Source organism: Nyctereutes procyonoides, unplaced genomic scaffold (assembly GCF_905146905.1).
Source record: "Nyctereutes procyonoides isolate TBG_1078 unplaced genomic scaffold, NYPRO_anot_genome, whole genome shotgun sequence".
Taxonomy (NCBI): domain Eukaryota; kingdom Metazoa; phylum Chordata; class Mammalia; order Carnivora; family Canidae; genus Nyctereutes; species Nyctereutes procyonoides.
In genome coordinates, this window is record NW_026575047.1 from 53,223,861 (window position 1) to 53,244,961 (window position 21,101).

The window sequence follows — 21,101 nt, forward strand, 5'->3', positions numbered from 1 at the left end:
AGCGGCATCTTGGATCTTGGAATTCCGCATTCGGTAGAGGCTGCTGCGCGCCACACCTGGGGCAGCGCACTGGGATTCCGCGCCCTCCGCGCCCTCCGCGCTCTCCGCCGGGCCGCGCCGCGTCCCCCGGGCCCGTCGCCGCCTCGGGGAGCGCCCATCGGCGGCCGGGCCCAGGCTCGGCGGGCGGCGGGTCCCTGCGGCTCGGCCCTGGGCTCGCGCCCACGGAGGGTTCGGCCGCCGAGGCTGCAGCCCTCGACCTTGACGCGCCTGCGGGCCCCGCTCCCGTCCCGCGCGGGGCCCTAGAGCGCCGAGGTCCGGCCTCGGGGACCGCGCCCGCGCCCCGGCCCCCGGCCCAGCCCGCGCCCCGGCCCCGCCCGGCCCCGCCCGCGCCCGGCCCAGCGCGCGGCGGCGGGGCTGGCGCTCGGGCACGGCGGCGGCTCGCCCCCGGCACGCGGCAGCTCGCGCCCGCGCTCGGGCGGGGAACGCGCGGGGCGGGCGGGAGAGGGCGCAGCGCGGCGCGGCCGGCGGGCGGCGGGCGGCCCTGCGGAGCGGCGGCGGCGGCGGCGGCGGCATGGGCGCGGGCACGGGCAGGGCCAGCGGGCGCCCGGCTCCCCGCCCGGCCCGGCCCGCTCCCGGCGCGCGGCCGCCGCAGCCCCCGCGGCCCGCGGGAAGGCGGTCCCCTGGCCCGGCGCAACTTGCCTCGGACCCTCGGTGAGGAGAGGCGGCGGCGGCGGCGGCGGCGGCGGCGGCTGGCGGCGGCGGCGGCGGCGGCTGGCGGGGGCGCGCGCCGGGCCCGGCCGGCGGGAGCGGGGGAGGCGTGCGGGCGCCCGGCGCGATGCCTCGGGCCGGCGGTCCCCGCGCGCCGCGCCCCGCCGCGCTGCCCCGCAGCCTGTCCCGCCTGCGCGAGTGCCCGGGCCGCTCCCGCATCGTGCTGGCGCTCGGGGCCACGCAGATGGCGCTCGGATGCCTCATCGTGGCCGTCAGCTTCGCGGCGCTGGCGCTCACCACCTCGGCCCGCGTCCGCCACTCCTGCCCCTTCTGGGCCGGCTTCTCGGTGAGTGTCTGCGGCCCGGCGGGGACGGCGCGGGGGCGCCAAGTGCGGGGCGCGGACGCCCGGGGCCGAGCTGCGGCGGCGCGGGGTGCAGTTCGGAAACTCCGCGCTGGGTAACTCCGGGGACCTGACTCACCGCCCCCGGGGCAGCGCATTCCCTTTCCTGCGGCGCCGATCCCCGACTCGACTTTTCTTGCAGGAGACCGCAGCCCGGGCGCAGCCCCCGGCCGAGCCGGCAGCCGCCGGAGGGACCCCGCGGTGAAGGGCGGGCAGCGGGCGCGCGTCCGGCCGCGGAGTGTGCGCCCCGGGGACCCGCCGCTCTCCGCGCCTGGACTCGGGGCGGCCCCGGCCCGGGCCCGGTCCGCGCGGGGGTGCGACTGGGCGCGCGCGTCTCGCCTCGGCGGAGGCCGGCCCCGGGGACGGGGGCGGGGGCGCGGGCGCGGGGCGGCCCGGCTGGGAGCGAGACCCGCCGGCGAGACCCGCCCAGCCCCCCGCGGCCGGCGGCGGACTTGGCGTTTCCCGCGCGCGTCTGGGACGCGGTGCTCTGCGGGCGGCGGGCCCGGGCGGGCGAGCCGGAGCCCGGTCCACACCTCGGGCGTGACCCCTCCCTAGAGAGACCAGGGACCCGCAGACCCCCAGGAGACAGCCACCGCGAGGTCTCCGGCCCGGCCCCGAGAGGGAATGGCCGGGGGTGCGGTGCGTGGGAGGCCTCTTTATATCCTTCTGATGAAAGTTGTGTTTTCCTTATATTGATAGAGAGTGGACATATGGAAACGGAAAAAATACACGCAGAGGAGACATTTATAAAGAGAAGCGCTTGTTCTGAGAACTCTTGACATCTGTAACTACATTTGGTTTGTGGTGCCGAAGTACATCTTACGGGCTTAAACTGTAAACTCAGTATGTTTTGATTCCATCTGCAGAAATCCAAACTAAGCCTTTGTAATGCATGTTTGCTGTTTGTTCTCGAATGTTGGAATTGAGCAGTTCTGCCCAGCTTTGCTTGTTCGCGTTGCTGCTCCTTTATAACGGCCTCTGTGCTTGTTCAAGCCCATTGCAAGGCTTTTGAAATGAGATCGGAGTAAAACCGACTTTGATCGATACAGGTGCGGCCCTTCACCCGAATAGGCGTATTCATTTTCAAAGCTTGTTTCAGACCTCGGGTGAGGCTTGGAGAGCTGCTGATTAGGAACCACAGTGTGTGTGGCCACAGCTCAGGGTGTTTAAATCAGAGAGAGGACGTTGGAGGCAGAAACCGGGGAGCCATGATTCAAATGGACCACTATATATAGTTTTCACACATCTGTTGCTCAGTTTTTAGCATTATTTAATATGCGTTATTTTCACGTCCTCTGTTTTGTGGGCACTGATGTTTATGTCTGCTGGAACCAGCCTACAGGTGGCAGACTGCTAAATTAGCTTAGCTTCCTGGCTCCTCCCTGAGCCTCCCTTTGTCCCATTTAGACTTAGCTATGATTTTGGTACTCCCAGAGGGCATTGAAAAACAGCTGCCTTTTAATAATAAACCTAAAAGGGAAAACATGACCTGGACATGGTAGAAAAACTTATGTGAAAAGTGTGCATTCACTCCATTTTAGTTTGAAGGGGTAAATTGTAAAACAATAATTCTGCGTTTCCAGTGTTATTCCTTTCGACAGGTATAACCTATTCATTTTAACTTTCCCCCATTCAGAGTAAATCTGCAGATGTCTGCTCTGTGCGGGCATTCATCTACGCTCCGGGGACAGCAATGAACACAACAAGCTCTGCTTACGTTTTTTAGATTTTAAGGTAACTTCTCTATCTCCTACTCTACCTCTTTACATCCACTTTCTCACTGCCTTGTTTTCTTTCTTCAAACTTAATCTGCCACAAGCACCTTTAAAGTTCTCTTAATACGGTATATGCCAAATTTCACATCTTGTCTCTGCTGTTGTCAGAAATAGTGGCTGTTTCCAGTTGGGACAGGTGTTCATGTTAGCCTGGCTGTGAGTAGTAACACTGGCCCCTTACCCTATATATGCCTGTCCTTTGAGGCCCCGGAAACTGCCCTGCAAGGATATTTTTCATTTAAGGATAGTGACTAGGGTGTCTGGCTTTATTCTGAAGTCTGCCCTGTGGGGTAGCACTCTAGCTCCTCTGCATCTTCTGGAATGAAATGTGAGGGCTCTGTAGCAATCTCTAGATTTCCATGCCTTCTCTGTGGTTTGTACATGGTGAAGAATCCCTGTAAAAATGACTTGCCTCTATTTAAGAGAAAATAATATATACAAAAAAGAGCTCACATTTTTTGAGCACGGACTGTGTGCCAGACATTAAGCTGAGTGTTTGATGTGGTGTGATAGCACATTTCATCTGTGGTCATTGGTGTTCACACTCTTGTGCAGATACCTCCACTTGAATTTGGACGGGGTTTCCAACGACTTGCCTTAGCCAACAGAGTCCTGACGACAGAGGCAGTCTCAGGGCTGGGCCTAAGCCCTAAGATGTCTTGGCTGCTTCTGCAGGATACACTGAGATGGAGAGGGAGTAACTAACCTGCTGTATTTAGGGTTTTCCAGAGAAAGAACCAGTAGCTTGCTCATTCATCCAGTCCTCATTCCCTCGAGGAACAGGCCGATGTGGAAGCCGAGAAATCCCATGATCTTGCCATCTGTGAGCTGGAAGACCAAGGAAATTGGTGGTGTGATTCAGTCTGAAGGCAAAAGGCCAGGAACCAGGGGGCCAGTGGTGTAATTCTTGGTGGGAGTCTGAAAGTCTGAGAACCAGGAGTCCTGGTATCTAGAGGCAGGAGAAGACAGATGTCCCAGCTCAGTGAGAGGGTGTGAATTCACCCTTCCTCCTTGCCCTCTTATTTTATTCAGGCCCTCAAAGGATTGGGTGATGCAAGCCCTCCTTGGTGAGGGCAGTCTTCTTTACTCAGCTTACTGATTCAAATGCTAATCTCTTCCGGAGAAACCACCCCAGACACCCCCAGAAACCATGTTTTAACAGCTATCTGGGCACCCTCTAGTCCAATCAAGTGGATATATAAGATATATAAGTGGATATATGAGATTAATGTGTACACTTCACTGCGTCGATGCCTGCAAAGGTGAAGATTCCAGAAAAATTTGGAGAGGCTTTGCATTCAGAAAGGCTATGTGAGGTTCAGGGAAGTATCTTGGCAAAGTTGGAGACAGTTGGGGGTGGGGTGGGCAGCAGGTCTGGCAAGAGGGAGCAGATGTTGCTATTTCAGCCATCTGCGGACCGCCTTCAAACGGTGTTCCTGCCCCAGGTCCTTGCCACCCAGCTGGGTGTTGGGAGGTGGGTCATCTCCCTCTGTGGATGAATGCCTGGCCCATTTTGAGAGATGATGATCTGCGCGAACAGTGTAGGAGACTCATGGAGCTAGGTCTTGAATAGCTGTCCTTCAGCAGAGCAGCTTCATTATGTTTCTTTGAAAAGTTTGTAAGGCCCAGGACATCAGAGACTAATTCACATTGTGAATTCTCTACTTTATCAGTGATGTACATTGATAAGGATGGAGTCATTGGGAGCCAACTGTGTGGCTGTTATGTATGTATGTATATGTATTTTGTTTTTCTGTGAAAGCAATGCTGTTGAATTTTTTTTTCATACTTTGAAAGCAATATATACTTTTTGCAATAACTGAAACATAGAAGTGTAACAAAGGAAAAATGATAACAATGCCTCCTTCTATCCCAATTCTGGGCCAACAGGGAGCCTGTATTACCAGTGTTGGGTAACGGGATCCTTTTATGCTTTCCTTTACAATCACAAAAACATTAGAATTTATGCATATGTGTGGAATATGTTTCTTTTTAAAAAATTTACAAAAAGATTATGCCACATCCCATGCTCTGTGACTTTTTAAGTTTAGTATCTAATAAATATTCCCAGCCATAACCCATTATTTATGATTCCCATTATTTGTAATGACTACATTAGAGTCCATAGTATGAATTTTTATAATTTATTCAGTTATTCTCCTGTTGGGAATATTCTGATTTTATCAGTTCTCTGCCTTTACAAATATTGCTGCTTATCTAATCTTAGATGCCAGGACTTTTTTTTTGTTTTGATTTTTTTTTTTTTTTTTTTTTTGAGCATAAATTCCCCGAGGTGGAATTGCTGGTCAGAGGGTATTCAAATTTAGAATTTTGTTGGATATTGCTAGATTGATTTCCTCAGAAGATTGTAGTCACGCCCATCCACAGAAGCATTTCATCAGTGTGCCCTTTTGCCACCTTCTTACCAGCACAGGATGTTAGCAATCCTTAACGTTTTTATTCACTGGATGGGAGAAATAGGATATTTCCTTGTTTTCATTTGATCTGCATTTTCATGGTTACTTTATTATATGTTGCAAGTATTTTCCTGCAATATCTTCACTTCTCATTTGCCTTAAATTTTTGGTGTCTTTTGCCATGTAGAGAATTTAAGAACTTCTTATGTAGTCAAATCTGTTCTTTTTCTCTTTTACAGTTTCTGGGTTCTTTTCTCAGGGTTTCGTGTATGTGGCGTGTCCTCATTACAGACATCACACAAATATTCTTTTAAACTTCCTTCTAATGTTTTCGTTTTATCTTTTAATATTCAAATTTTATTTTATCCAGAATTGATTTTTCTTTTGCTATGGATAAAGGCCCTAACTTTATTTCCTTCGGACAAATTTCCTGTGTGGTTCTGTTTTGGGCCTCTCTTCAGTTTTACTCTCTTAATTGTCTATGGCGGAGCCAAGACCAAATTATTTGTATTCTCGTAATGTCATGGTGAGGTTCATTATCTGGTAAGGCACACCTCTCCGCGCTCTGCTTTTTCCCAAGTGCCTTGGCTGCTCTTCCATATGAACTTTAAAATATCTTTGCCTACTTGTTCTTTACCTTAGGATGTCATTATTTCACATCTGTTCCTGAAGAGCATTTTCACTAGATATAGAATTCTGGGTTGGCAATGCTTTCCTTTCAGCCTTGAAAAATATTCCAATTCCAGCCATCCTTCATGTTTTCTGATAGAAATCCACAATGATTTCAATTGTTATTGTCATAGGAGGTGGTGTACATTTTCTCCTGTCCTCTCCCTTCTGCCATTAGACTCATCCGGTGAGTTAATATATTTACTGTCTTTTTACTTAAAAGGATCCCATTTGGTTCTTCTTCGTATCTCCTATCCCCCCCCCCCTGCTTTTTGTAGTTTTTCCTTTAATTCCAAAATAGTAACCTTTACTTACTGGAACATTTTTATTATCATTCCTTTACAGGCTTTTTGTTGGAGAATTCCAGAAACTATAATTGTTTTCCCCTGGAAGTTGACATTTTCCTGAGTCTTTGCATGCTGAATAATTTGGGATTGTCTTTTAGACATATTGAATATTACATTGTGAGTCTCTGGATACTATTTTGAATCCTGAGGAGAATCTTGATGTTTCTGTCTTAGTAGGCCATCAATCCTCTTGAGTTTAGATCACAACTTCTGTCCAGCCTACTGTGGGTGGTGGTTCTGATGTCAGTTCAGTTTCCAATGTCTCTATAATCCTAATCAGAGTTGTCTTGTACATGTGCCACCCAATGACCAGTCTGGCTCTTGGTGATCTATCCTGTGGGTCTGTTCCCAAAGTTTGTGTTTTCTGTTTAGGGTTGGTAGTATGTATACATGTGCAACTTGGGGATGAGCCATGAATCCATAAATTAATTTTAGGAATATCTTTCCCTGGCTCCTCCCTCTCTGGGACTTGGTTGTTTTGTTTCCCTGGAGCTTCCCTTATCTAGTCCTCCAAGAGGGCTAGGGCTTTACCTTGCTTTGCTACATACTTCCTGTGTGGCCATTTGGGTAGGGGCCATGCAGGACGAGAACAGATGGAGAGTCAGTGACAGCACTCTGCCCGGCCTTCTTGGGACCAAGCTTCTGCAATCAGAGAGGACTAACCCTTGTCTGTTCCTGTCGGGGCTCTGGTATTGCTTGGGGCTGAGGTTTGAGAGAAAGAAGAGAAAGACATCCAACGAGAAAAACAATGGGGATTGCCTTACTCTCTTTGGCACTGGGAAGCCTATTTCCAAATCCTTAAGCCAGAACTAGAGTGCTTCTGGACTCTTTTTTGTCTGCATCCATGCTCAATTTTGGGTCTTAGGCTGTGTCGAGTTTTGGCTGCATCCATGCTCAATTTTGGGTCTTAGGCTGTGTCGAGTTTTGTCGAGTTTTGTCTCTACACCGTAGAGAGAAAAATGATTAAAGTACTGCCAGTTTGGTGGTACTTTGAATTATATTGTTCTTCCTCAGTCTAAAACTGCTGTTTTACTTTTCAGAGTTTTCAAGATGTTTATTCTGTGCCTTCTATTAGGTCATAGCTGCAATCAGTGGGAGACACAGGGTAATGTATGCTTGCTTCCTCTACCTGGAACTGGAACCACAATGTTTTTATTTTTAATATACTCACTATGTGAGTCAAACATCCTATAATCAGAGAGTTGGCCTTTAAATATAAGTCCACAGACATGTAGTTTTGAATTTGCAACAACTCTGAGAATATTGTACCTATGAGTTTAGTAGAAAATGAGCTACAGAAAACTATAAAATGATTGAAGATTTTAATAAATTCTAGGGATGAACCCTGACTGTATTTAACTATAAAACAAAAATGTGACAATAGGAGGACAAATTAATACATAAATGTTATGCGCTCTGATCATATAGAATTATACAGCTAAAAAAATAAATGGCAGGAGATGAGGAGAGAGTAAGGGGAAAGTAGAATGAACTCCTTGGCACATTGGTTAAATTAGCTAGGAATAAAAAGTGTCTCTTGAAGCTGACAAAGCAATGGGGAAGTTAAGATTATTTAAGACTATAAAGATTAAGGGATCCCTGGGTGGCGCAGTGGTTTGGCGCCTGCATTTGGCCTAGGGCGCGATCCTGGAGACCCGGAATCGAATCCTACATCGGGTTCCCGGTGCATGGAGCCTGCTTCTCCCTCTGCCTGTGTCTCTGCCTCTCTCTCTCTCTCTCTCTGTGACTATCATAAGTAAATAAAAATTAAAAAAAATAAAAAAAAAGACTATAAAGATTAATACTAAACTAATACTAGGGTCTTAGACTGATGGTTCAAGAAGAGCAAGAGAGGGAAGAAGAAGCATTTACTAGCTACTTGCATTATTTCTCATAGTAGTGAGATGATGATACCCAAAAGGAGAGGTTACCAAGGGGGTTTTACAAGGTACTCATAGAAAAGTAGTAACTAGAATCCAGATCCTTCCTGCATACCTAAAGAAATGCAGAGAGAGAGAGAGCAAGGAAGCAGAGACTGCAGCCCACATACTAAAAGATAAAAGACTTTGTGTATGAGTGTAGGTGTTTTAAACGTAAGGTTAAAAATCTGCCAGAGCTGATGCCAAATATGTATAGACTGTATTAATATATGTAAAGGATCTTAATTAGCCTAGTTAAAAAACTTTTTCAGGTTGACTAACAAAGCAAGATCCAGAGATAGGCCTAAAAATAAAAAAAGCTGGAAAGGCTAAAAATAAAAAAGACTGGAAAAGATATACCAGGCAACTTCAAATAAAGAGAAAGCAGGTGGATGGACGAGATGGAATTCATATATTGCTGCTTGTTCATGATACAATAAAATGCTGTCTTCATTATTTGCTTCTCCTGATTAACATTTTTAAAAAAATATTTTATTTATTCATGAGAGAAACACACACACAGAGAGAGAGACAGAGACAGAGACGGAGACACAGGCAGAGGGAGAAGCAGGCTCCACGCAGGGAGCCCGATATGGGACTCGATCTAGGGACTCCAGGATCACACCCTGGGCCGAAGGTGGCGCCAAACCTCTGAGCCACCCAGGGATCCCGATTAACATTTTTTTTTTAAAGATTTTATTTATTTATTCATAGAGACAGAGACAGAGGGAGAGAGAGAGAGAGAGAGGAGAGAGAGAGAGGCAGAGACACAGGCAGAGGGAGAAGCAGGCTCCATGCAGGGAGCCCGATGTGGGACTCCATCCGGGGTCTCCAGGATCACACCCTGGGCTGCAGGTGGCACTAAACCGCTGCGCCACCGGGGCTGCCACCCTGATTAACATTTTAATAGTTCTTACTACTCCTCCATGGAGAAACTACTTATTTCTCTTATTTAGAAATTTTTTTTACCTTCTTTTTAAGTAACTTTGAGCTTTCCATGTGTATTCATTTCACCTATAAATAATTTTGTTTCTTTACATTCAGTATTCTTCATGTTTCAGTATTTTCTATTGCTTATTTCTTTTACATACTACATGATTGAAACCTTAAAAATGTCAAAGGATAGTGTGAAAGGAAACATTCATGTCTTGTTTTTGATTTTAGTGGGAATGGCTTTAATTTCATTACTTCGAGCCGGTGTTTGCCTTTATTTCTTAGTAGATAGGTAATTTTGATTACTTAGATTTTGCTGCAATTTCAGACGTGGAGAAGTTACAAGAAAGGTCCAAAGATTCCCATACCCTTACGCAAGGGTGTGTCAATAACTGACCAATAATTAACTTTTTTTTCCTCATTAGCTTTATCATTTCCAGACCCCCAAACTTCCAGTTGACCCACTGATCTGTCAGTAATGCATCTAGCTACATATTGTTTTCTGAATCACTTTGCAAGTACATTGCAGACCTTGTGTCCCTTTGCCCCTATATACTTCAGTGTATATTTCCTTGTAAGGGCATGACATAAACATGGGGCAGTAATAAAAGTCAGGAAATTAACATCAACACAACACTGTTATCTATGGTCCATATTCGGATTTTGCCAATTGTCCCCAAAATGTTCCATATAAATATTCCTCCCTGCCTGCTCTCCAGTCTAGTATTCAAGTTAGGAATTAAAAGTCATACTTAAGTAGTTTACTTCTGTTTAGAATTCTTATAAAGGATGACTGCTGAATTTTTCAGATGTTTTCAGTTGTATATTCATACAATCCCTTGGTTTTTCTCCTTTAATGATTGATTGATACACTGAGGTATGTTGATAGATTTTCTAACATTGAATTATCCTTGGATTTCTGGAATAAACCTTATCACTTATTCTTTTAACATAGTGTTGGAATACATGTGCTGACATATTAAGATGTTTGTTTCTGTAATCATATATAAAGTTGGCCTAGAGTTCATGCATATACAGTAGCATACACTATATTTAGTTTTCTTAAGTTGTGCTGACTTTGTAAAATAACTTGGTGAGCTTTCCATATTTTTCTGTGGATTAGTATGGGAAAGATCAATTCTTTATAAGTTAGCTCATCTATTAAGTCTAGAAAGTGCCTATTTTAAGTAATCGATTCTTTTTTTCTAAGTAGATTCTTAATGACCATTAATTATCTTACATATTAGTCTGCTCAAGTTGTCTTCTTCAGCAAATTTTGGCTTTTGTTTTTATTTATTTTTTTCTACTTAAAAATTGTCACTTGCTACGTATTATAATCATTTCTAGTTATTATTTTCCACTTTTACATTACTTCCACTTATACATTTCTCCTCTGTTTTATTTTCTTAGTATGGTAGACTTGTACTGACAAATGCATACTTGACATATGCATTTTTCTAAATAATAAAAGCAATTACAGTTAACATTTTGTTGAGTATAGGTATATTTGTAGCACATCGATTTCAATACAGAGTTCTCCCACTTACATTGATTTTTAGATGTTTATAATTTTAGTTTTATTTTTTTTCTTTGATCCTGGGATGCTGTGAAAGAATTTTTCTTAATTAGCAGATAGTCTTTTTTTGAGAGGTGGAGTTTGGGTGTCATTGTTACTGATTTCTTATTTTACCTAATGAGAGCCAATGTAGCTTGCAAAGTTTCCATTTGTAACTTAGCAGTTTTTAAAATCATCAGTACGTTGTTAATTTTTTCAGAGTTAAATCGTGTTTGTGTGTGTGTGTGTGTGTGTGTGTGTGTGTGTGAGAAAGAGAGAGGGAGAGAGAGAGAGATGTTACAGTGTTTGACAGGTATGTTTAAGTCATCCCTCCTGTTTTATGCTTTACTTTTGTATTTCTAGGACTCTGTTTATGTTTTTTACCTTTATGGTATTCTATGTGTGTTTATGACTGTGCCTTATTTATTGATATCTTTTGTCATAGTATACATCTTTGTTCTGTTCTGAACTTTAGGTATTGGATTCCACTTTGTCTGATATTAGTATCACCATGCCTGCCTTTTAAAAAAAATTTACAGCAACCTTAGAGATTTTCATTGTCCTTGTAATTTTTGTAGATTTTCATTGTCCTTGTAACCTTTTCTCATTTGAGGCACATAATTATCAGTTTCTTTGCTTATCATTGCTTCGAATATCCTGTTACTTCCTTGTGGTTTAAATTTCTTTTTTTGGGATCCCTGGGTGGCGCAGCGGTTTGGCGCCTGCCTTTGACCCGCGGCGCGATCCTGGAGACCCGGGATCGAGTCCCACATCGGGCTCCTGGTGCATGGAGCCTGCTTCTCCCTCTGCCTGTGTCTCTGCCTCTCTCTCTCTCTCTCTCTCTGTGTGACTATCATAAATAAATAAAAATTAAAAAAAATTCTTTTTTTTAAAAGATTTTTTATTTATTTGACAGACAAAAAGAGAGAGCACAAGCAGAGGGAGGGGCAGACACAGACTCCCTGTTGAGCAGAGAGCCTGACATGGGACAAGACTCAATCCCAGGACCTCGAGATCATAACCCAAGCCCAAGGCAGATGCTTAACCGACTGAGCCACCCAGGCGCCTCTTAAATTTCTTCTTTAGTCAAAGATGTCTTTATCATTCTTTCAGTGAGGGTTTGCAAATGCCTGAAAAAATTCATTTGTCTGAAAAAATTCTGTTTTACTCTGTCTCTTCAAAGATTGTTGATCTGGGTGTAGAATTCTAAGTTGATGGTTATTTTTCCTCAATATTTTGAGGATATCTTCTGGCCTTTGGTTTTGTAGAAATTCTGCTCTTAGCCTGCTTGTAAGAAATCTGCCTTTTCCTGGTTGCTTTAAAAGTTATCTTCTTGGGATGCCATGGGTGGCTCAGCGGTTGAGTGTCTGCCTTTGGCTCAGATGGTGATCCCGGGGTCCTGGGATCAAGTCCTGCATTGGGCTCCTCACAGGAAGCCTGCTTCTCTCTCTGCCTATGTTTCTGCATCTTTCTCTGTGTCTCTAATGAATAAATAAGTAAAATCTTTTTTTTTTTTAAGTTATCTTCCTGACTTGGTGGTCTGCACTTTCAACAAATGTGGATTTATGGCATGAGTCCTGTTTGGGAGTTAACTCATTTGAGTCAAAGGATTGATCATGTCTTCCCATATGTATCTTAGACTTCTACTATCCTGCTGGTCTTATTTCCTCTTGTTCAGATCTTCTAACTCTGTCTTTGTGTGCCACAGTCTGAATAACGTCCTTATGTTTCTTCCATTTCATGAGCTGTTTCTTTTCAGTTATTGAACCTGTCCTGTGGAGTTTCTGATCTTGGAGACAATATTTTTTATTTTTAAAGGTTCCATTTTCTAAATATGCCTTTTCTTCTATCATAGTACTTTGTCCTTTTCTTGAGGTCTTGATTCTCTCTTTTATGTCTTTAAGAAATAAAAGCAAAAATGGTTTATAGACCTTGGCATTTGGTGTTTCCCTTACTGGAAGTTCTTTGTACTACTCCTGCATGTTGTCTGCTCATGGGTGGGTGATCTGGTTTCCCTGTATATTTTGTATTAGGGTATTTTAGTGAGGAGAGGGGTTGAACACATCTTTAGTGGCCTTCTGCTGTGGAATCCTCATGTAGTCAAATGAGCGTTCATTGCTTGGGAGAGGCTTTGCAAAAGTTTTTTTGTGTGTGTGTGCAAAACTTTTGTTAGGTGCCAGATATCACCATCTGGGACCAAATTTTCTGTTAATTTATTTGCTTGAGAGTTTCCACATAATATGCATGCCAGAAACTTATTGAATGTTCATTCTTTGAAGGTGGTTGCTTTATGCTTTGATTTCTGTTCTGTCTCAGCTTACCTCTGTGGACCAGAGATCCTGATTTTCCTTTAGCTTGGACACTAGCTAAGCCCCTGGCCATCATAGCTGCCACTCCCCAACCTCTACCTCAGTTGCTCTCAATAGGGAACATTTTGTTGTTGTCTGTTCAGTCCTTCTTGCTGTCTGAGCTGGGAAAGTCTTTGTGTCAGTTGAGGCTGCTATCTTGCTTGAATTGGAAGCCAGTCTCTATCTCTCTCTCTTTTTTTTTAATTAATTAATTAATTAATTTTTTTTTTTTTTTTTTTTTTTTTTACTTTTTAGGAAGCCAGTCTCTTTAAAACTTGGTTTATGTGTCACTTGCAAATGGGATGTAGCTGGACTTTGATTTTGAATCTGACCCGTAAATCCTTACAGGTTTGATACAGGGAATTCACAGCATTCCCATGTATTGAGATAGGTGATGGATTTAGTTTTAATTCTTTTGGTTTAATTTATTATTACTATATATTGTCATTTTCTGTTTTTCCTCTTCCTTTTGCTGGCCTGATCAAGTTGATTTTTAAAAAATATTTCTTTTTTAAAAAGACTTATTTATTAGAGAGAGAAAACAAGAGTGAGGGGAGGGGCAGGCGGAGAGAGAATCCTTAAGCATACTCCCTGCTGAGCCCACGTGGAGCCTGATGTGAGGTTCGATTCCAAGGCCCTGAGATCATGACTTGAGCAGAAATCAAGAGTTGGATGGTTAACCAACTAAGCCACCCAGGCGCCCCATAAAAATATTTCTTTTTGGAAATCATAAAATATACATAACATAAAATTTACCATCTTAGCCATTTTTAAGTATATTCTTCTGTGACGTTAAGAACATTCACATTATGGTGCGATCATTATCACTATTCTTCAGAGCTTTTGCTCAGCTGAAACTCTGCATTCATTAAATGCTCCCCCAGCCCCTGGCAACCACCTTTCTGCTTTTCTGTCTCCATGAATTTGGCTATTCTAGGTGCCTCATGTAAGTGGAATCATGTGATATTTGTCTTTTTTCTGACTGGCTTATTCTACTCAGCATGATGTCTATAAGGCTTATCCATGTGACAGAATTTACTTTCTTTTAAGGCTGCATAATATTTCATTGTATGTATGTAGTACATTCTGTTTATCAATTCACCCTTCAGTGGACACCTGGGTTGCTTCCACTTCTTGGCTATGGAATAATGCTGTGTACGTGGCTGTATAAATATCTGTTCTTAAGTCGATTTTTATTCCATTCTCCACTTTCTTCTCTATTTCATTTTGGACAATCTGATTCAATTTGAATTTTCTTTCTTTTTCTTAAAGATTTATTTATTTTAGAGAGAGGGAGAGGCATTGGGGGAGGGGCAGAGGAAGAGGGAGAGAGAAAATCTTAAGCAGACTCCCCACTGAGCATGGAGCCTGATGTGGGGTTCCATCTCACAACCATGAGCTCATGACCTGAGCAGAAACCAAGAATCAGATGTTTAACCAGTTGAGCCACCCAGATGCCTTTTCCTTTCCTTTCTTTTTAAAAATATTTAATTTATTTAAGTAATATCTACACCCAGTGTGGAGCTCAAACTCACAACCTTGAGATCAAGAGTCACATGCTCTACTGACTGAGCCAACCAAGTGCCCATCAGTCTGAATGTTTTTTAAAAGATTGGTTTATTTATTTTAAATTTATTTTTATTTATTTATTTTTTTTAATTTACGATAGTCATACAGAGAGAGAGAGAGAGGCAGAGACACAGGCAGAGGGAGAAGCAGGCTCCATGCACCGGGAGCCCGACGTGGGATTCGATCCCGGGTCTCCAGGATCGCGCCCTGGGCCAAAGGCAGGCGCCAAACCGCTGCGCCACCCAGGGATCCCGGTTTATTTATTTTAGAGATAGAGGGGTGGGGTGGGGCAGACGGAGAGGGAGAGAGAAATTCAGAGTCCCTGCTGAGCATTAAGCCTGATGTGGACCTTGATCTCACAACCATGAGATCATGACTTGACCTGAAACCAAGAGTTGGCTGCTTCACCAACTGTGCCACCTAGGTGCCCCCAATGTGAATTTTCTAATAGTGCGCCAAATAAAATGATTGATGCAATCACTATCCTTTTCATTCAAGCCAAATGGTTTTTCACCCCTTCCCACCCCTCTGTTCCACCAGCTCCTACCTCCTGCCCAGTAGCCCCTCAGGAAAAATCTCTGGAACCTTTCTCTGTCTCTGGTTCAATTTGGAAGGCTAGTTCAAAAGGAAATGGATTTTGGACATTATATAGTACATATACTCTTTGTGAGGGAGAATAGTTTTTTGCTTCATACTTCAGTCTTTTATTGGGGAATTTTGAATTTGAATCTTGAAAAGGTCAACAAATAACTGTATTCTATGGTTTTATTGAAGAGTAAAGAAAATGTAATAAAACCCACTATGATTTCTTAGACTACTTGATATTGTTGCCATATTTGTTGATGAGTTCAAATCGTGTGTGAGGTACTTGGCCCTCACAGAGCTGGGTGGTAGGGTGACAGCAACAGAAGGAGAGATTTTTTTAAAATTTATTTTTTATTTTTAAAAATTTTTTAGAAGGAGAGATGTTGATAGTCACAATGAAAGCTACACAGGGCTTCCTCTCGGCCTCCGGCACCCTGCCCTCCTTGGTTCTCCACAAGCACCTGCTGCTGAGAACATTGCCTAGTGAAGGGAGGACCCCCTCAGTCCTTGGAGAAAGCATTTTGCCTTTCTTATGTATATGTAATGGCTCCTGTTAGCTTTTCTGGAGGCTCTGTAGGAGTGCCTGTCTGTGTGCCTGCCTGGGGTAGCCCTGGGCCCTTGCTTTGAGACACCAGCTATGATTTTTAGTGAAGGCCTGATTTTTAGCTGTCTACCCCCATTCCGCCATCCCCACCATGCCTCGGTTCAGGCAATCCAAATTCTATTTCTGCATTTAGGCATTTTAACAGACTTGATATTGATATCATGTTTTGGAATTATAGTTTCAATTTATAATCATGGTCTGCTTTTATCTCCTCTACATCTGTCGATGAAAACGTATTTTATTTAATGGGTGCAGCATAGTGAAGTGGATGGTGATTTAAGGAGCCTACAGGAATTGAGGATACTGGCATTTTGGGGGAGGGGGTTGTCCAGTCAAGTATTCAGGGCATGGCAAATGTCAACAAGTGACTTCTTTTGTATCAGCAGCTACCAGAGCTTGTGACTGAATTATCTACCACTGAGGCAGTTTAATTGTTCTAAAATAAGTCCTTAAAATCTAAGCACATTCTTTTACAGAGAAAGTAGAGAACATTTGAAATTCATGAAAAGGTAAATTTTTATTTGAAAAATATTGAAGTTATCTAATTATAAGTGGTATTGGCTTCTCTTCCATGATGAGAAATTATAGATAATGCCTTTGATAGTGAACTTGGATGGTGATTTTATTTTATTTTTTAAAGATTTTATTTATTTACTCATGAGAGACAGAGAGAGAGGCAGAGACACAGGCAGAGGGAGAAGCAGGCCCAATCCCGGAAGCCTGACGCGGGACTCGATTCCAGGTCTCCAGGATCATGCCCTGGGCTGAAGGCAGGTGCTAAACCGCTGAGCCACCCGGGCTGCCCAAGGATGGTGTTTTTAAAATAGAGATTTGGAACCCTCAGCAAAATTTGAAAGGACTATGATAATGACACCTACTTAACATGTTAATAAGCTACTTAGCCACAAAGAGCATATGCTCATCAGAATCACCTGATTTAAGAAAAAAATATACTTTTTATTCTCCCCCAATTATACCCCACACAGAGTTCTTTGCAAGTATCACAAAAGGATACTCACTACCTTTTTAGAAACTAGTGTTAGAGCCAGTCGCAGAGAAAGACAAAGAAACACAGCATCTGCTTTTCACTTGTCAAGTTGTCAGATTCAGCATCAGTATCCCAGTGTCCTCTCTCCGTGCCTGCCACTGCCTTTTGGTGCCATGAGAAGGGGGTGAGGCTCAGTGCCCATTCTTTTTTCTTAAAAGGAAATAGCACCTAGGAAGTGCTAGTGGATTAATGGAGCTTTAGGTCTGTGTACCTGGTGGTAGATTGCTTCTTCCAAGATTGAGTTTCTTTTTTGAAAAAAGAGGATATAGAGATATGTACACACACGTATATATATATATAGTCCATGATATTTTATTTTTTGTTGTTATATAATGAATAATCAAAAAACAACAACACAAAACAAAGAGCCAGGAACCCCTTGAGCAAGGCACTGCCCAGGGACTGGAAGAGTCATACCAGTGGCAGTTACTTGTATTCCAGATGTCAGGTGAGGGGAATGGAGTCAGAGTTTAGGGGAAAGAGAAACAATGTTTCTGGGTGGAGAAACAGCCCTGGCAGTGCATGTTCTCTTGAAAGCAGGGGCTGGCCAGTGTTTAGACATAGCTATGTTATATGGTGGTGCTGGTGGTTATGATGGTGATGACAAAAGTAGTAGCTGTTTAATATTGTAGAAATTAAAATTCAGATAGCATGGAAGGATACAGACTGAAATGCAAAAAATCCGTCCCACAGCTCCTGCCTTCCCCATTCCTCAAAATTAAATATTCTCAGTCTTTCTTTTGTTATTTCTTTGGGGGCAGGTACACCGTTGTCTTCCTATCCAAAGTCCCTGAAGAGAGGTTTGATGCTCATTTTCTTTGATTGGCAGCTTAGCCAGTTTTTCCCCTTCTGGGAGATTCTAGGGTCTCTGTTCTTGGGTGTTCTGATGGCCTGCGGTATTTAGTGAAGGATCCTAGCCATTCAAGGTGTCCCTTCTTTAATGCTGGAAATCCTGTTCTTTGATTATTTCTGCATCTCGGAGTGAGTTTGTTTGTTTGTTTATGTATATATGTATGTATGTATGTATTTTTCTGTGCTGCTTTTAGGGAAAGCTGTTTCACTGGCTGTTCGACCTGTGTTGATCTTACAGACTCCTCAGCTTGGCTTCCCTATTTTAGATGCCTTTGCCTTTTGCTCTGTCATCTGGGCAATTTCTTCAGCTTTAGCTTCTGGATCATCTATGGAAATTTTCAAAAGTAATTGCAGCCATGACACGGGGCTGGACAATTTAAAGGGTCCCAGAGACCGCCGGGTGTACTTGGGTAAGGCTTTAATGAAGGGAGAATACATGGCAGCAGGAGAAAAAAACACAAGCATGAATCAGAGAGCCCTGGGCCACCCTGGGGGCAGCTCCCAGCCAGGATCCTTCCTCTGTGGCACAGGATGCCAGCTTTGCCTGAATTGTGAACTGTCACGATATTTGACAGTCTTAGCCCAAAGTGCACCTTTTCTACCCTTTCTGGTCATGTAGCCAAAGCCAGGCTACACAGCCAGATTCAAAAGAGAAATATCTAGAGAAGCCAAAGGCAAGCTATCCGTCCATCTGAACATGTTCTGTAAACATCTGATGAGTTGGAGTGGTTTCCCGGGTCAGTTTCGGACCCAGCAGAGGTCAGTGTTAATTGCTAGTTGGTACATTACCTTCCGGTTTGGCTAACTGCCTGCACCTGTGGTCCCAAGTCGCTGGAGACTAGCCTAGCTTGCAACCGACTGGGTGAGACTCTGTACCTACCTGGCAATCGTTATTAAAACTGTGATGAGCTCTTTCGTATTTTCAGCTGATTCTTCTTAGCATTTGTCTTCCTTTCCGCTTGCATTACCTTTTCATTTCTACCTGAGGGTACTCATTGGAATCAAGTAAAATAAGTTTTCTTCTTATCCTTGAGTTCTCTTTGCTCTAGGGTTACGTTAGCTGTAAGTGCTGGGGTGATGGCAAGGGGGTCTGAGGGCGTGACATCCATCTGCAGTTTTGCAGCAGTCTTTAGTTACCTGCTTTAGATAGCATTTCTTGTTTTTCCTCTTGGGACCTGTGTTCTGGGGGCTCATCGATACAGATTAGCTTCTCTCTCTAAAGCCTTCTGTCCTGGATCCATGGATCTGAGACCCTTCCTCTGGTTCCTCTGACAATAACTAATCTTAGCTTCTCTTCCCATTACTTTTAATGGTCTTCTTTCTCTCCTCTTCCACCCAAACTAAGCGCATTGGCAGGAGAACCCCAGAGGAGCAGTTCACATAGTCTGAGACTGGATAGTGGAGTCAAAGTCCTGCTGGTTCTCCTTGAGTCCTGCCCCAATTTTCCAAGGTGTGTTCCATACCTCTCTTCCTACCACTTGGTATAAACTTTCTGGACTTCACTTGAGTTATTGCAAGAATGATGGTTTTGAGAATTTAAATTGCCCCCCCCCCCCCCGTTTTTTAAATTTCCTGTAAATCATGTTACCCTACAGCTCTTTCACGCATTAATTCAAGGACATCCAATTGCTTTGGGGGTGTAGCAGGCACCCTCCCTAGAACAAAGCACTTCATTACTCAACTTTGAGTCTCAACACTTTCATGAGTCTCTAGAGAGGTTATGGTTGTAAAAACCACACTTTGTTCCAAGTGAAGAGTTGCTCTAAATTTCAGGAACCTTCTTTTTTACACTGAGAACAAAATTTAAAGGTGAGGAAATTCTTTGACCTTCATGCTCCATGTTGGTGGACAGAGGGCATAATGGAAGGGAAGTTCCCATCCAGTAGGAAGCAGGAAGGAAGAGGAGGCAGAAAGCCCTCTGGGGCTGGAAGGAAGAGCTTGCAGGAGTTGGAGTTCCCAAGGAGAAGCTTCTTGGGTCCCTGAGAAGGGCCATGACATGATAGCACCCCATTCCACTTGGTAGAAGCCAGATGGGTGAGTGAGAACGTGACCACTCAGGCTACTGGTCCTTTTACCCTCCGTATCCTCTAGCCTGGTGCAGGAACCATAGGTAGCACTTATGAGAAAGAGGAAAGGAAATGCCTACATCAGGGATTTGTGGGGCAGATGGTCTATGTTGCACCTATTCAACTCTGCCATTATATCATGAAAGCAGCCCTAGACAATTCATAAGTGAATGGGCATAGCTGTGTCCTAACAAAAATTTGATCACAGAAACAAAGCAGACCAGATGTGGCCCAAGGGCCATAGTTTTCTGACCTCTGGTCTAGAGAGTTAGGCCTGAGATTTCCCACAACTTGTGTGTGGAATAAAGATGTCTGGAAGTTTCCGTGTAGATATGAGTGAGAGATGTTAAATGGAGCTAGGAGAGAGAGTCAGGGTGCCTTGATGGTGTTGGCAAAGATACTCTTTTAGTTGAGGCTGTAGGATAGACCATCCTTGGCTGAGGCCTGTGAAGCCCAGTACCAGGACCCTCAGCATCACCCAAAACTAAGGTGAGGTGGGGGCAGAGGAAGTGAAGGACAATGTCATGCTCCCTGGGAGTGATCACGTCACATTGCCGTGTGAGGTACACCTCTGCAGGGGACACACCGAGGGCAGAGCTGACACCAAAGGATGGGGCAGGGGCACAATGAGCTCTTTCACAGGGGGGTCATTCCTTGGCTCAGACTCCTTTCTCGCCACACCAGTGGGTACTCCTGTAACTCACAGGAGTTATTCACATTTGAGACAGTTACCTCCCTCCTTCCCAAACAACCCACTGCCACCTTTCTGTCTGCACTTGGACATTTCATAAGCACTTCAAATTCAGGATGTCCCAACCCCAAATTCCTTGTCTTCTGCACATATGTTTCTTCTCCTCTCTTCTCACCCATTTCCTCAAACCAGTTAACCCAGCATCTTGGTGGTCAGAGTCCTGTTGATTTTTCTGCTTACTATATGTATCTCTTTTTTAAAAAATTTTTTTAAATTTATGATAGTCACAGAGAGAGAGAGAGAGAGGGAGAGGCAGAGACACAGACAGAGGGAGAAGCAGGCTCCATGCACAGGGAGCCCGATGTGGGATTTGATCCCAGGTCTCCAGGATCGCGCCCTGGGCCAAAGGCTGGTGCCAAACCACTGCGCCACCCAGGGATCCCACTATATGTATCTCTTACCCAGAATATTTCTGTAGCACCCTAACTGGCTTCTCCACTTGTACTTTGGTTTCCCCTGGTGTCTCCTTCACACATTGGCCAGAGTTATCTTTAAAAGTGCGAATCTGTAATGTCATATTGAGTTCCAGGATGGTGGATTAGGCAATTTGGACCA

The 21,101-nt window shown here is 44.4% G+C and overlaps 1 protein-coding gene across 3 annotated transcripts in view; it reads left to right on the forward strand.

Annotated features, from left to right (window-relative positions):
• Positions 1-835: 835 nt before the first annotated feature.
• Positions 836-21,101, forward strand: part of ENTREP2 (endosomal transmembrane epsin interactor 2) — a 447,475-nt gene continuing 427,209 nt past the window's right edge. For 2 of the 3 annotated variants that reach the window (XM_055326667.1, XM_055326669.1), the window contains exon 1: positions 836-1,054. In XM_055326667.1, coding sequence (XP_055182642.1) covers positions 836-1,054 — 219 coding nt within the window. The remainder of the gene's footprint in view (positions 1,055-21,101) is intronic. The other variant, XM_055326668.1, reaches the window with a different exon arrangement.